Source organism: Vombatus ursinus, unplaced genomic scaffold (assembly GCF_900497805.2).
Source record: "Vombatus ursinus unplaced genomic scaffold, bare-nosed wombat genome assembly UNPS02009770.1, whole genome shotgun sequence".
NCBI classification, from domain to species: Eukaryota; Metazoa; Chordata; class Mammalia; order Diprotodontia; family Vombatidae; genus Vombatus; species Vombatus ursinus.
The window spans coordinates 17782266-17798481 of record NW_020949548.1 but is presented as its reverse complement, the minus strand read 5'-3'; the positions used below and the strand labels follow the sequence as shown (position 1 = coordinate 17798481).

The 16216-nt window shown below is 42.3% G+C and overlaps 1 protein-coding gene across 7 annotated transcripts in view; it reads left to right on the top strand.

Moving 5' to 3' along the window:
• Positions 1 to 16216, top strand: part of PLEKHA7 (pleckstrin homology domain containing A7) — a 155238-nt gene that overhangs the window by 107843 nt on the left and 31179 nt on the right. For 6 of the 7 annotated variants that reach the window (XM_027852608.1, XM_027852613.1, XM_027852612.1 and 3 more), the window contains 4 exons: positions 1491 to 1577; positions 6808 to 6861; positions 14519 to 14584; positions 15021 to 15101. In XM_027852608.1, coding sequence (XP_027708409.1) covers positions 1491 to 1577; positions 6808 to 6861; positions 14519 to 14584; positions 15021 to 15101 — 288 coding nt within the window. The remainder of the gene's footprint in view (positions 1 to 1490; positions 1578 to 6807; positions 6862 to 14518; positions 14585 to 15020; positions 15102 to 16216) is intronic. The other variant, XM_027852609.1, reaches the window with a different exon arrangement.

Genomic DNA, 16216 nt, shown 5'->3' with positions numbered 1-16216 from the left:
CAAACAACTATAGACAGGATAAATTGGAGATATTCAATACAAGGCAACTAGGGAAATTCTTAAGAGAGATAGGCAGTGTGATGGAGGCATTGGATTGTGGGATCTGGAGTCAGAAAAATCACAGTTTGAATTCTGCATCAGATGCTTATTGGCATGGGCAAGTCACTTAATCCATCTGCATTTCCTATTCTAGAAAATTGTGATAACTAGCACCTACCTTCCAGGGCTGCTGTGAGAGGTTGAAAGGAGATAATCTGAATAAAGCACTTTGCACGTCTTAAAATGCCATGTAAAGGAGAGCTATTGTTAGTCGTAATATTTTTTGGTTTTTGTCTTTTTTTTTGTATGCACACTTTTTTTTTATGATAGGTCTCACATTTTTAAAATAAGTTTACTTACTTATTTTTAGTTTTCAACCTTCATTTCCATAGGTATTAGTAGTAATATTAGCAACATGCTTCAAAGATCTGCTATTTCATTGGTATAATTACTTCCTTCACCAATGTAGATTGCAGCACCTCCATGACTTATTAAATGAATTCTCTGGTTGAATTTTTTTTATCTCCCTTCAACCCACTTGGTGAAGACCTTCTATGAACTGAACCAGGCTGGTCTTCAGAAAACAGACGTCTGGTCTGCCTGCAGGCCTATGTTGAAATTTTTCCAACTCAATAAACCAGGGATGGTCCATAGACATGCACAAAGTACCTGCTCTGACCTCCAAAAATGCCTCCCTGAGGACAGAGGTTGTGAAGGTGATACCAATGAAATGCAAGCATTTTTGGAGAAGGTCAGAGCAGGTGCTTTATGTGAACATCATTGTTGTTTTTGTGGTTATCTCGTCCTTTTTTTGATGAAGTTCCACTAGAAATGGTCCTGGGACAAGTTGCTATTCTACTGTTATTTAATGTTCTGTGGACCATAGCACAGGTGGATAAAAATAGCTACTTTTTTGTAGAGGCTTGTGATTAGTATTAATCATGATCCTGTCATAGAGGTGGGTAGCTCTCTTGTCCTTCCAGAGGGCTATCATGTCTACTATTTCATTTTCTCATCACAGCAGTGCTGTAAAGTAGCTATTATTAGAATTATATTCATTTTGTAGATGAAGAAACTGAGTCCCAAAGATGGGGAAGTTGATTTTCCAAGGGTAGATGGCAAGCTAACAGGAATTGTGGTATAGTGGAGTGCTGGGCTTGGAGCTAGAAAGTCTGGGGTTCAAATCTTCCCTATGACCTTGACATGCTGGATGACTCTGGTAAAGTTTTTAAATGTCTCTGATCCTTACTTTCCTCATCATAAAATGAAGGGGTTGGACTGAATGATCCCTTCCAGCCCTAAGTTTTTCCTCTTGGGAACGCATATCTCCCAACTCCTAATCTCATGCTGCTTTGTTTTGCCCCTGCCCAGAGGACACTTTTACATTACATTCCATTTTTCCTATGGCTAGGGTTGCTCTATGTGTGATTCCCCCATCTTCCCTCCTACAGAACTCCTCTCATGTGGACAGGCGCTCCATGCCATCCATGGGGTATATGACACACACTGTTAGTGCTCCCAGTTTACATGGAAAGTCGGTGAGTAGCCATGGGTGGGGCTGAGTTGGTTGGGGAGTGGGGGATGCTGGTGGGAAGCTATGTTGTTGGTGGGGTGAGAGCAGGGAGAATTGAAAAATTGTACCGAATTCTCTCCCAGGACAGATTCTTAAGAGCTTGTGGTATTTTTTGGCCACAAGCTTTTCTTCCTTTGACTCTAACTCTTATAATTTGCCATTAACTGTGAACTCTCTGGCTGTGTGCACAGTCTGGTGGTTTTGACCCTCACGTTGGGCTTCAGGCGGCCTCTTTATCTGCTCTTGCACTCATCTGAGCTAAAAGGTAGAATTAATGGAATAATTGCTTAGTGGCGTCCAGTGCCATGCTTCTCTAGCACCGCGGTGGAGAGCGTGATTACGGTGATCCTCACTGCATGCAGATGGCTAATTTCCTCTTTACAATGTGTCTACGTACCTGCAGCCTGAAGAGTTAACATTACTTCTCATTCGATTAAGGAGACATCAGGCTAAGTTGGCTAGTGTGCGAAATTACACAATCGCCCAATTACTGCAACATGAGCCAACAATTCCCACCTACCAGGTCAGCTGCTGATGGGCCCCACCTGTTCTGTACATATCTTGTGGGGATCTACCCGGGAGCTGGGAAGTGCCATGCTTGCAGCCCATGCCCTCTTCTGCCAGCCGTCTCGATCTGCTCTGCTTTCTGGCTTGTCCACTCACTCACTGCCCTTTCCTCCATCTCCCGTCAGTGTCACGGAGTGCTGGCTGTCCTTGTTGTTACTGCCCTGCTTCCCAGTGGTCCTGGCAAATCTCCAGCCACGGGGGAAGGGGGCTGCATGTGGGGCTAAGGGAGCTGGGTGCTGCTTCTCCGAGCTGGATGGAATGGCTGGCATCCTGGTGCCTTGTCAATGCGGGGACATCCTCGAGCTCCTGAGGGCTGCTGTTGCCACCAATGTCCCAGTGCCTTTCGTAGAAAGCCCGGCTAAGTAGATTATGAGGCACTGGTGCCACACAGACTAATAGTCCCTGGGCTTGGCTAGTCAGGGGTGGCCTGTTTCCCCTCCCATGGCACCTCAAGTGGCTTTAGCACGTGTCTCATCAGCCTATGCCCAGGCAGGAAAGGAATCAGTTGTGAGAGGCTGTTGTCATTCTCTGAATTCTCAGATTGGACTAGATGCTCTTTAAAGTATTTCCCAACTCTAAAGGTCATAGGCTCAGACCTGTAGAGCTGGAAGGACCTTCAGGGGCATATACATATATTCCAACCCCTCCATTTTGTAGATGAGGACACTGAAGCCCAAGGAGTTTAAGTCATTTTCCCAAGGTCACATAGGTAATGCAAGGATCTGAACTCAGATCCTCTGACTTCAGAGCCCATGTTCTGTCTGTGTGATCTGAATGGGAAATCATCTCACAGAACCACACAAAGAATTATAAAAAGTTTGAGGTGGCAAGGGTCTGGTTTGGGCCACTAAGGTACCCAAGGACCAGAGAAGGGAAGGAAATCATTGGCTTAGGGTTACACAGTGAGTAATGACGGAGCTGGGTCTCCTGATGGCTAGCCCCCTCCTCCCATCTGTACAGGTTTACAAGGCACAGAAATAATGTGATGAGGATGAAGGCCATTTAACTGCCTCATCTTAAGAATCAAATGCTTTTTGGAGATAACTAGTGAAACACGGTGCAGGGGAATGGATGTAAATTTTTAAATAAGAGCTAAATTTGGGTGTTTGGTTTTTTTTTTTAAGTCAGCCAGAGAATAATGCCCCCTTTGTCTCCTGCCTCTTTGTCTTTTTTGTGGAACAAAACAGCCATCCCTTACCGAAAGGTCAACCCTTCAGCTGAGCAATGGAGAATCCTGTTTCTGGGAAGGAGACAGTAGCTAGGTACAGAGCTGATGACAAGGGGTAGGGACAGGAAAGGCATCTAAGGGAGGCTGGATGTTGCCACTTAGTATCTGAAGCTCTGAATAGGACAGAGATTCATTAGCCACTGAGTATGTCCCTCTTGTTCCGTGGGATGGGGACACAGGGGCCTCCAAAAGCCATCTTAGCATTTTCTCTCCTCCTTCTTTGTGCCCTTGATCTGTGGTCCCAGACAGCTTCTGAGCTTTCCCCCAAGTCCTCATGTGTTTTAGGAGGGTTTTGCTCACCACGAGGACAGTTAACATAGCTCCGGTTTGCCCGTGGGTTCCTCCTCAGCTGTCCTCTGCTCACCCAGTCGTTGTCTCTGGCCGCAGAGAATGTAAATGCTGAGATTCCTATTAAGTTCTCTCATGTCCTTACCCGCCCTTGCTGCGGCTGCTGGGAGATGCCTATTTTCACTAGTTATCAGAAATCAAAGTACCTTTTCTTCAATTCAGAGGATGACAGTTCTTCCTGTTCCTGATAATTCTATCAGTGAGTGAGGCGGACTTTTGCAGATGCCACTGGGTTTTATTTGAGGCACCAGCAGATAAGTCTGGGGGGGGGGAAGATTTCCTGGGTCTAGCTATTGACCCATAGCCTAGGCTCCATGCTGAGCAGCAGAATGGGCATTGGATAAGGGGCTTCTTGAAGCTTTGGAAGAATAGAAGCCTGGGCCTGGACATGGGCCTCTGTGGGCAGCTAGCCCACCTTCTGCACTTCGGATAAGAATATGCCCAAACCATCAAGTAGGTCAATTTCTATTATGCCTCAACCCAAAAGTTTGTGCATAGTAACTGCCATAATGCTGTAGCAGATAGAGGGTTGTCCTTAGAGTCAGGACAAGCCATGGCTCGAATCCTGAATCTGACTCCTACTGGCTGTGTGATCAGGGGCAAGGCATTTAACCTTTTTCTGCCCCCTAGTAGCTACCTGAGACTCTAAGTTACAGATGAGTTTTCCATCTGCACCTGTGAAATTTCCACATTGAGAGCTCTTGACAACAATGAAATCGCAGGTGTGGACCCCCACCCACCCACCCAAATACCCCGACCCTGACATTTCAATTAGTGGGAGTGATAGGGGTGGTAGTGCAATAGTAGTAGTAGCAGTAACAGTAGCAATAGTAGAAGAAGAAGAGAAATTAGTGTTTATATAACATTTTAAGGTTTTCAAAGCTCTTTACAAATATTACCTCATTTGGTCCTTATAATAATCTTGGGAGGTAGGTACTATAATTATCCCTGTTTTACAGATGAGGAAACCAAGAGTGACTTGTCCAAGCTGAATTTGAACTTATGTATTCTTGATGTAGTTCCAGTGCTATATCCACTGAGCTGTCTCTAGCATCTGTTAAGTGTCTTAATGATATGCTAGGCACCAAGTAAGAATATATATATAAAAAAGTGAAATCTATCCATCCATCTACCTCGGGGGCAGGGTGGGAGAAAGAAAATGAAGGTAGGGGTAGAGAGACAGACCAAAAGAGAGGGAGTCCCCACTCTTAAGAGCTTACAGTCTACTTGGAGGAATATATAATCCCAGATAAATAAATAGGAGATCTTAGGATCACAGGTCTGGAGTTGTTAGGGGTCTCAGAGGTCATCTAGCCCAACCCCTTCGTTTTACAGATGAGAAAACTGAGGCTCATGTAACCTAGATTAAATGATTTATCCAAGGTCACATAGATTGTTAAGTGTCAGAGGTAGGATTTAAACCCAGATCTTCTAACTCCATATTCATTAATATTTCTACGATATTGTGCTTATTTGGGTTTGGTGATAACAACTGGGGGAATCAGTAAAAAGTTGTTGGAGGGAGTTGCTTGAGCTAAACCTTGAAGAGAGCCAGAAGGTTCAAAAGATAGAGTTGAGGAGAGAAAGCCTGTGCAGCAGCACCAAGGTAGTAGTAAATGGAATGTTTTGTACTGGGAATGGTGAATACGCTGTTTTGTCTGGAGCACAGAGTGCTCTAGAGGGAGTAATGTCTGATCAGTCTGGAAAAATAGATTGGAACTAGATTATGAAAGGCTTTAAATGCCAGGGTGAGAAGTTTGTATTTTATCCTAGAAGCAATGGGAAGCCACTGAAATTCAGTCAGGGGAATAACAGGGTCAGGCCTGTGCTATAGGATTATCAGTTTGGTAACTCTCTAAAAGAGTAAAGGACTGGATACAAGGAGATCAATTAAGAACTATTGCAATAGCCCAGGAGAGAGGTGCTAAGGACCCAGACTAAGTTGTTTGTAGTGTAAATGGAGAGAAGGGGACAGATAGAGATGTGGAGAAAGTGGAATTGTCAAGCCTTGGTAATAGATTGAATATGGGGGATGTATAAGAATGAAGAATTATGGATGACTCTTGGGTTGCAAACCTGTATGATTGGAAGAAGCCCAGAGGTCTGTAGGCATGAATTCAGATCCACGGACTGGGTGGAGGAGGGGAACAAGGGGACATAAGAGAAGTAGATGGAGGGGTACTCATGGGGTAGGGTTCAGATCAGGACCTGTAGTTGAGGTAGGGTAATGAAAGCAAGGCAATCCAGGATCCACTAATCTGTCTTCCAAGACGTCTAGTCTCTCTGGGGAGTGAAGGTTCAAATGGTATTGCTGCCACTAGAGAAGCTGTGACAGAGCCACACCAAGGGAAAGACGTGGAGAATTCTGTTTATCTACAGAGGGTGAGCTTTGAAGAAAGGGGAGGGAGGCAAGGCAGGTCAGAGGTGTCATTTGAGCCTCACCATTACCCTAGTGCTATTATTTGGCCCGTTTTACAGATGGGGAAACTGAGGCTCATAGAAGTCAAGTCAATGACTTCCCTATGGTTATATAGCTAGGGTCAGAAGAGGAATCTGAAACCCAATCGTGCTGAATCCAAGTCCATCACACTATCTGTTTATGTCCCAAGTTCATTGCTAGCTTTTGTCAAATGACGAGCCAGGTCAACTCTTCTCTCTGTGACAGCCCTCCAGTTCTGTCCTGGGGTAATTGACGGCTATAGAGTTTTGGCTTCACAGGGTTGTTGGGTGAGCTCCTTCTGGGTGTCAGCAACACATCCCTCTGTCATTTGAGAATGGGTAAAGGAGATGTGGCAGTCCCCCCGGTCCCTCATGGACATCTCCCATTGGATCATGTCTCTAGCGCTTTGCTGCAGGAGAGACATGTGCTACTTCTGTTGTGATGGATCTCTCTCGTTTCTTCATTAAAATGTGCAATGTGGCCGAATCATCCAAGAAGCCTTGACCTGTTACTGTTACTGTTGCTGCTGCTGCCGCCGCTGTTGCTGCTTGGTAGAGGATGTGAGCAAACCCTTGGTGTATGACTTATTTTTTTCTCTGTGCTTCCTTGAAGGCTGACGACACCTACCTGCAGCTGAAGAAAGACCTGGAGTATCTAGACCTAAAGGTGAGCAGACTTAGAACCTACTTCACTCACTCTCCTTGTCTTCCCCAGCTGTGTCTTCCCAGCCTACAGGCTGCCAGCCCCAGTAGACTTTGAAGGCTAAGAGAAGAATGAATGGATTTATCTCCCGTTTATATTTGGAAGCAACGTGGGAGAGTAAAAATAAAAAATGGAGTGATGTGCCTCTTACCCTTACAAACTGTGAGCCAGTCACTTAACATCTCTAAGGCTTAGCTTGCTCATCTGTAAAATGGGACTAACAATCTTTTCACTTCCTATTTAACAGAACTTATTTAAGAAAAGGTAGAGTTCTTGTTATTTTGCCTATGGAGAAGTCTGTTTATGATTCAGAAAGTGGGAGTTTATTGGTCTGGGCCTGTGATTGCTTTGGAACGGGAACTTCCAATATGGAAATGCCTTTCATCCAATGCTGATCAGCAACCCATCTGTAACTCTCAGTAACAGAGAGTTGTGTAGGGGCACTGAGAGGTTAAGCCTATGTCACAGAGCCAAAATGTGTTGGAGGCAGACCTGAAACCCAGGTCTTTCTGATAATTAAGGCTGAGCTTCTGCCCGCTCTGCCAAAAACATCTCCTTTTACTTGATTACAACCACAAGAAGTGGACCACTTCCCTCTCCATAAGTTCTAGTCATTTTAGCTGTGGATCCCTTGGATAAGGACTGATTGTGGAACTTCCCTGGTGACCACATAGCTGGAATTTTTTCAAAGTCTGGGATTAATGGGGGTTTTATTTTTGCATATGTGTTGTCCAACATTAGCCTTTTTGTTTAGTAGTGTCCAATTATTAGTGTCCAATATTTCCAATTATCCTCAGACCCCGAGTGACTTTAAGTGTTGGGGCAGCTCAGGAAGGCTGACAGGCATGACCTCTGACTGGTTGATAGGTGGACCTGAATGGCTTTGAGACTTTCCCAGGGTCTCCCTTCTCTCAGGTAAATAGATTCTGGTCTCCTCCCTGGTGATACTCTCTTACCTTTATTGTATTTGATTTTAAATAGATCTACGTAGCACTGAGATAGGATTAAATCAGTGCTGGGAGCATTCCATGCTAGGGGAGGGGAGCTTGCTCAGAAAGAAGCCTGCTATCTGTCACAACAGCCCAGTCTCAAGGCTGTCATCGTGCAAAGCACTGCTCATGGTGCCTGAGATGTGCAATAGCTCTAAGGAGGAAGAACTTGCTAATTATTAACATATGTGAGCGTAGAGGTTGAGGGGCCAGAGAGTACTTACACACACTCTCACACACACACACACACACACACACACACACACACACACACACACACACCGCCGCCGCCACCGCTACCACTCTCACCCTTCTCCATGCACGTATTCCAGGAATTTGTGTAACAAGAAATGTGGTCCAGCAAATGCTCTGAGGAGGCTAACCCGACTTTGTCCAAGGCTTTCAATGAATCTCTGGATCTGTGGGTATGGAGCTTTGAACCCTAGGTTCCCTGTAACCAACCAGTGTTTTACTGAGTGCCTGCTATGTGCCTGGCACAGTCTTCAGGGTTATGAGAGTTACAAGACAATATCCTAGGGGACTTACCATTTGTTTGTAAAAACAAAACTTAAAAGAGAGACCATGAGACAGTATATAATCTAGTCCTATAATATGTGGCACAGAAAATGTGCTATAAGAGATAAAGGGGTCTGGGGGAGGCAGGGCTGGAGATGGAGAGAGGAAGGTGAGATGAGGAATCTTGGTTGTCTGGAATAGTTGTTGTAGAAAGGTGGCATTTACCCCTCGCAGAAAACATGTAAAGTATTTATTAAGGTCTTGCTATATGTCAGGCATTGTTAAGTACTGGGAATACAAACACAAGCAAAAAAAAAAAGGAAGCCCTCAGGGAGCTTATAATTTAATGGGAGAAGACATCACATAAAAGGGTTGGAGTTAGTGAAGGAAGTGACATCAGGCTTGGTTCTGGGCTTCCAAGGTGGTTCCCAGGAGACAGTCCAAGGGCCAACTCTCAAACCTTCGAGGCCAATATTCTATAACACCCTCAATAAATATTCCTCTAGACCAATGGGGTCAAACTCAAATAGAAAGGGAGGCAGTGTATTGATTTAGAAAAACACAAATTAACATTATCTGTGTTGCATTGTATTTTTATTTATTTTGTTAAACATCTCCCAGTTACATTTTAATAAGGTTTGAGCCTCACTGGGAGCTTGGCCTGTGGACCATGAGTTTGACACCTCTGTTCTAAACTCTGTTGAAAAATCTTTTAAGAAAAACTGTTCCATTCTTGGAAGCCCAACTATGAGAAAGATTTTTGTTACATTGAGCCTAAATTGGTTCCTCTGCAATTGCCTTTTCTTTTAGTTTTGCCTTCTGAGGCCAAACAAAACATGTCTAATCTGTTTTCCCCACAATAGCCCTTCTAATTCCTGAAGACAGTTTTCATATCTTCCTTCCCCACCCCCAACCCTTCAAGTCTTCTCTTCTCCAGGTTAACTATTCCCACTTCCTTCAATCATTCCTCATAAGGACATGATCTCAAGGCCCTTTGCCATGTGGTTGCCCAATTCTTTAGTAATAAAATTTAGTGCTATATGACTATAATGCCCTGGGATCAAGTTAACAAGAATTTATTAAGAATCTTCTATGTGCTAGGTGCACTATACTAAGTATTGATGATACAATAAAAGCAGAAAATAGTCTCTGTCTTCAAGAAGCTTACAATCTAAAGGATATACAATATGCAAACAGCCATGTAGAAACAAGATATATACAGAATAAATGGGAAGTAATCTCAGGTAATCACTGTAGTTTGTGGAGAATTTTCCTAAGTGTCCCCACCTCTCAGATACAAATTTGTTAAAGTATTACCATTTTTTCTGTTCAGTGCTCGTGTGGTTAATATTGGCCATTAATGGAATGTCAGTGGGAATAATATAGACATCCCTAGTAGGAATGGGATGTTTTCCACCTCATTTCCCTAATATCTTTCTATTGTTTAGGTCACAATTATTGACATAACTTGTATCCTAATATAACTTGTGATCATTGCTTGCCTCTTCTCTGCCACTCACCTCCTAGTAATCATCCACTGCTCTGCTTTACCCTTTATCTTTTCTGAAGGGGAGGGAGGTCAGGGAGTCAGCAATTATTTACTGCTAGATAATAATTATAGTAATAGCACTAATCTCTTACATTGTGGTTTCTGAACTTTAAACAACACCCTCTGCCTTAAAAAAAAAAAAAATCTCACCCTTTTCCGTGAGATAATCTATGCAATTTCCTTAGTATGTAATTAATTCAAATAAAATTAAGAATTGATTACAGTTTTTGTAACAAACCTTAAACAGACAATAAAGATAAAACTACATACATATCTATTTACTGACAAAAATCTTTCATGTTTTTCATATTTGTAACAAAATAATCATATTAATAACATGATTAATAAAAAAGATGAGCTTGGTTTTTTTAATTAGCAAAGAGTTTCTCAAAATATGGTGTCATTGATAATCTTCTCATTGTATGCTTTATTAAAATATTCATGAAACTGAGAATGATTCCAAAAGGTAACATGGGAGTAGTTTTCCATCATACCGGGTAGATTCCAGTTAGACTGGAAGCACTCAAAGAGGCCATGGACACATCCATTTAACCTTCAATGCATGTCACCTGTCCATGGTGCTAATGACCTCAGAGTGAGGCAGAAAGTCTCAGTTATTGGTAGACAACCTACTGAAGCCTTCAGTAACTATATTTCATGGAGCCCAAACAGCTGATCTCTGAAATGCCAAATCCTTTTGTTTGGTGGGGTCTGTAGCATTTGTTGCTTTTCTTTCCAGCTGTAGCAGACCAGAGAGGCTAATTTTTCTTATTCCCAGGTACATTTTCCTAGCATTCCCCTTGAGGAGGTTGGGGAGAGAAAACCTTTCCACTACTTCTAGCCCATCACTTGGAGAAGGCCTCTTGACAGTTTTCTTGTCTTCTTATACCTGTAGTCCTTAGATGCTTGTCTTGCATTTTTATCAATGCAATGTTCAATTTATCAATGCGGTATTTTATTAGTGCAATGCAAGGGAAATTTTAAAAAAACAACACAGCTGAAACCTTGCACCTAGGATAGTCAGTTCTGCCTGGCCCATGAGGCCATCGAGTATTTCCTTTGCTTTGGAGGAAGAAGACTGCTTATGTGACATGCTTCCACCTGACCAATAGAATTCATGCTTTTCATTAATCAATCAGCTAGCATTTGTTGTTGATTGACAGTTGCCAGACACTATACTAGACCCTAGAGATATAAAAATAAGAATGAAACAGTCCTTTCTCTTAAGGAGCTTATGTTCTGTCAGAAGAGACAACATAATCTATGAATAAGCAAGCATTTTTTGTGTTCACTCTATGCTAGGCCCTGTGCCAGGTACTAGAGACGTAAAAAATAGAATGAAACAGTCCCTGCCCTCAAAGAACTTGCGTTATGTTGGGGAGACAGCATCAGTCAGTGAACATTTGTTAAGTGCCTACTCTATATTAGGCACTGTGATAGGCATGCCTGTAATCCCTGCCTCTGGGGGAGGTTGAGGCTGGTGAATTGCTTCAATTCCAGAATAGGGCTAAAGCACCATTCTGTACTAAGGTTGGCACCAGTATGGTGAGGCCCCAGAAGTAGGGGTGGGAGGTGGGGAGGACCAGGCCTTTTAAGGAGGGTTGGAAAAATGAGATGGGCTAAAGCTTCTATGTTGATGATTATTGGGATTGGGCCCATGAGTGGGCACTTCTAGCCTGGGAGAGATAGGGAGACCCAGTGTGCAAAAATAAAGCAACATAAATAATAATAAACTTTTAATTAAAAAATGTGTTAGTGAGCAGTACAGATGTTATATTTAACTTAGCATAAGAAAAGATATCCTTAGTTTAGCATGGAAAAAGACATCAGAGCAGTATAGGCTGCTTCTGAAAATAGTAAGTTCCTATCTCTGAAAGTCTTCAAGTGCAAACTGGATGATAATTTGGGGATGTTTTAAAGGAGATTTCTGTTTAGGCATGTGTCAGAATAAATTATTTTGGAGGATGTTGTGTCTCAAATACTACCTAATATAGTATACACACACATGTATATAATATAGAGAGAGATGGATACTATCTGTGTCAATTGCTATTGTAATTTCTGTTGGTAACTTCTGAAATTCTGTGATCCTCTGAAACTAAAACCAATAGAGGAACTAGTGAGCCATGGCCCTTGGGATGCCCAAGTGCTTTGCTGTCCACCACCTGGCTTCTCCAGCAAGGCATTGAATGGTGGTGTCCACTGCAAGGCCTTCAGAGTGAAATGCAGGAGAGCATCACATTGCAAGGTACACTCTTTGGAGAAGCTTAATCTGGAGTTTCATCATCCCTGAGGACTTTTCCTGTACCTGACTGTGGCTGCATAAATGGTCTGCCTGGTTATGCTTTGGACAGTGCCTAGAGTTTGGGAATTCACTGTTTGCAGGACAGACTGGGTAGCTATACGTAGGAGTGGTGAGAATCTTTTTTCTGAAATCCTCCCATTCTTCATTTCTTATAGCACAATACTGGGAAAAATGATTTCTGAGGTTTTTGTATCTCAAATACTATCTAATGTATAGTGTACACACACACATACACACACACACACAGATAGATACTGTCAATTGTTATTATTGTTGTTACCTTCTGAAATTCTGTGATTCTATGAAGTGAAAGCCAAAAGGCAAGCCTTTTCCTCTCTCTGGGTCCCATTTTCTTCATCTGTAAAAAACGAGGGATTTAGGTCATCTAAATCCTTTGACCCTCAAGCAAGTTGAATCTGGTGCTTGCTTGTTGAGACATGGATGGACCCTCTCTTCCAGCGGAATGTAGAGTAATCAAGTCGCATTTCTGTGATCAGCCCTATGTCCAGTGCCAGTAGGGAAGGCTGTCAGACATCTTAATCACATGCCACTCTCTGGTGCCTGGTCTAGTCCTTAAGGGAAGTCATTCTTCGTAGGCAGTCAATTTGATGAGCAGACCTTACTGTTGGCTGAGTTGACTTCAGATTTCTTACTGATCTTTGGAATACTTTAAAGGTCATCTCTCTGGTGCTGCCCCAGACACCTTTCCTGGGTTGGGAAGTCTTAGTATTATGGCCAGTACTAGTAATAAGAGTAATAGCTCATGTTTATCAAATATTTTGTTTTTAAATCACTTTCCTCCCCATAAACCCATGAGACAAATAATGAAAGTATTACTGTTAATCATTATGACCATTATACATGTTTTATAAATGAAGAAACTTACCACAGTTTCATAATTGAATTATCCAGGGTCTCACAGATATTATGTGTTGGGAGGAGAGATTTGAGCCCAGGTCTGGTACTGTGCACTATATAACACTGCCTAAATAAACATTTATTAGCCACCTACAGAAAACATGGAAAACATTGTGCTAAGGGTGGGGGTACAGATATGGAAAACAACACAGTTGCCTACCCTCAAAGAGCTCTCCTTCTAATAGTAGGGATAAAATACAAACTGAAGTGAGTATGAGTGTAATCCAATGATGTGCAGTTTAATACAATAAATGTTCAATCCTGTGCTGCCTGTGCTCCACTTCAGCTCACTATTGTGTTCCCATCCTGCAGGACTATACCAGATGTCCTAGACTGGGCCTGATTCTGTTTAGCTTCAATATTAAAACAAAATGAAGTACTTGTAGTTCATCATCTCTTAACAAAAAGAGGTTTACTTCACCATAGCAGAAGGCCGTCCAACAAGAATCAACACTCAGGACACTTTGGGTTGATTCATCTGATGGAAGCTCCCTTGCCTGGGTTTCCCATCCTGACCCACCAGCTAAGCATCAGAGAATGCTCTGGAGCTTTCATGGCGGCTTTGTATTTAGACAATCAGGGGATGATATCAACCACCTGGACCTTTAGTCTCCTTGGCCAGCCAACACTTGAAGATGGTCTCAGTATCTTTTTTTTTTTCCCTCTGGCAGCACTTGGGGTTAAGTGACTTGCCCAGGTCACACAGCTAGTAAGTGTCTGACTTTGAACTCAGGTCCTCCTGACTCCAGGGCCAGTGTTCTATCCAAATGTATCACCTAGCTGCCTCTCTCAATATCATTTAAGGAAAGATTATCCTACTTTGCATGGAAGGGGGGGAAGGGTTAAACTATTGTTTCCATAACATGTCTTACCAGATTTTATATACTACTGACTTGGTTACATTTGTAAATAGGTGTTATATATAATAGTTTATATTAATATGTAACATGTAGATATAATATAATGCTATATTATATTAATATAATATATACCTATATAATGTGTACATATTATAATATAATATTAACATGTAATGTGGTTATGTGTAATAGTTGAGATGGTGGTACCTTTTCTTCTATTTAAGATACCAGAAACTACTAATACAATCTTGATCAGGCATGATTTTTCTTCTTTTTGCAGAGGTGAGCTGGGCTCCCCTTCACATGAAACACTCAGTTTCTCTCCCCTATGTCTTTTCCCCTTCCTACCCATCTCCTGATATTTTCACAGATAATGAATTTTCCCTCTCTAAACTGCTGAGGTAAACATGGAGTGCCTGCTCTCAGGAGTTTGGCCTTCACCAGCCTCATTTCCTAGCTCATCTTTAAATTGTTTCCTTTGTAGATGACCCGTGACACTCTCAAGGACAGAAGTCTGAAGCCTGTGAAAGTAGCTGAGAGTGATATTGATGTGAGTCACTGATCACCTTTCCCCTTGTCTCCTCCCTCCATTTTTCCCAACTCGCCAAGGTTGAGTAGAAGACTGGGAAAGGTCATTGTGAGGTCTGAAGCGTTCTGGGGAACTTGAAAGTGGGCAAGTTTCATTCCTTCAAGGATGTGTAATACCAAACCCTTCACACCTTAACAGACAGTTCTTTAGGAATTCCTGAAGCTATAAAAATTAGTCCCCTGGTAACCAGACTTAGCTAGCCTAGTGCTCCCAGGATGGTCATCACCAGCTCCCACTCAGCTCTTTTCCAGTGTGTCAAGTCCTACTGAGCCTTTGAGAGCTAAGCCCAAGGTCATCTCAGGGCCAGGATGAGGCATTAGGGCAGACTTGATGGCACAGTGGGCACCGTAAACCAGCTGTTAAGTTATTTCATTTCATATCTGATCTTTCTTTATAGGTAAAATTAAGCATCCTGTGTGAACAAGACAGGGTCCTGCAGGACTTAGAAGACAAAATAAGAGCCCTCAAGGAGAACAAAGTAATTATGACTTTAAGATATATATGTGTGTGTGTATTTCTATATAAGTGTATATTTATCATATATTTTATATATATGTAATCTATATATATTAGATATCCATATTTTATATCTATCTAGCTATTCCTATTTTTTTTAAACAGTAAGAGAAAAGAAAGGGGGCATTCTGTGGTTTTTATCTCATTTTTCCTGAAACAAAAACCTGAGCAGTGTCTCTTTAAACTGTGTTGCCAGAAGTGACAAGGGATGGTCTTCCTGAGAGATTTATTGGGTGATTTGTGGGAATTTAGAGGGTGACCTTCTCGAGTTTTCCTGTGGGCCTGCTAGAAGTCTTATCTAAGGAGATGACCTTAAGCTTGTCTGGACTTCTTGCTCATGGGGAGACTGAGGCTGGTGGATCATTTGAGTCCCAGTGTGGTGGAACCTCCCCGAGATTGTGCTTCACTGGCAGACCCTTTGAGAGCAGGGGGTCACCCCTACTAGTTGGTAAGAGATTGGAGGAAGAAATCCATGGAATTATTGTGTAACTCATAGTTTCTAGTCAAAAGACAGGTGATTTTTTTTTTTGAGGCACCTAGGGATAGAACATGGAACTTGGAATCCAGAGATCTGAGTTTGAATCCAGTCTCCTGCAAATTCTTTACCTTCTCTCAATCTCAATTTCTCATTTGCCAAAAAGGGGATAATAAAAACTCCTGCCTCAAAGAGTTGTTATGAGTATCAAATGAGATAACATATGTAAAATGCTTTGCAAATCTTAAAATGATATACAAATACTAGTTATTCTCATCATCATCATCACCACCACTACTACTACTACTACTACTACTACTACTACTACTACAACTACTAGTACCACTACTATCACTACTGCCCTCTAGAAGAAAATATTAGGGATGAATCTGTGAGTCTGTTATCTTGTTTCTTCCATGTCGGAAGTAGGACACCCCATCTCTGGAGGCATTCATGCAGAGGTTGGCTAAACACTGTCAGAGGAGATGGAGAGCAAGAATTCCTAAACTGGAGTCTTTGGATAGATTCCAGGGTGATTGAGGTCTATGAAATCAGATAAGAGAAAAAAAATGACATCTTTATTTTCACTAACCTGTAACTGA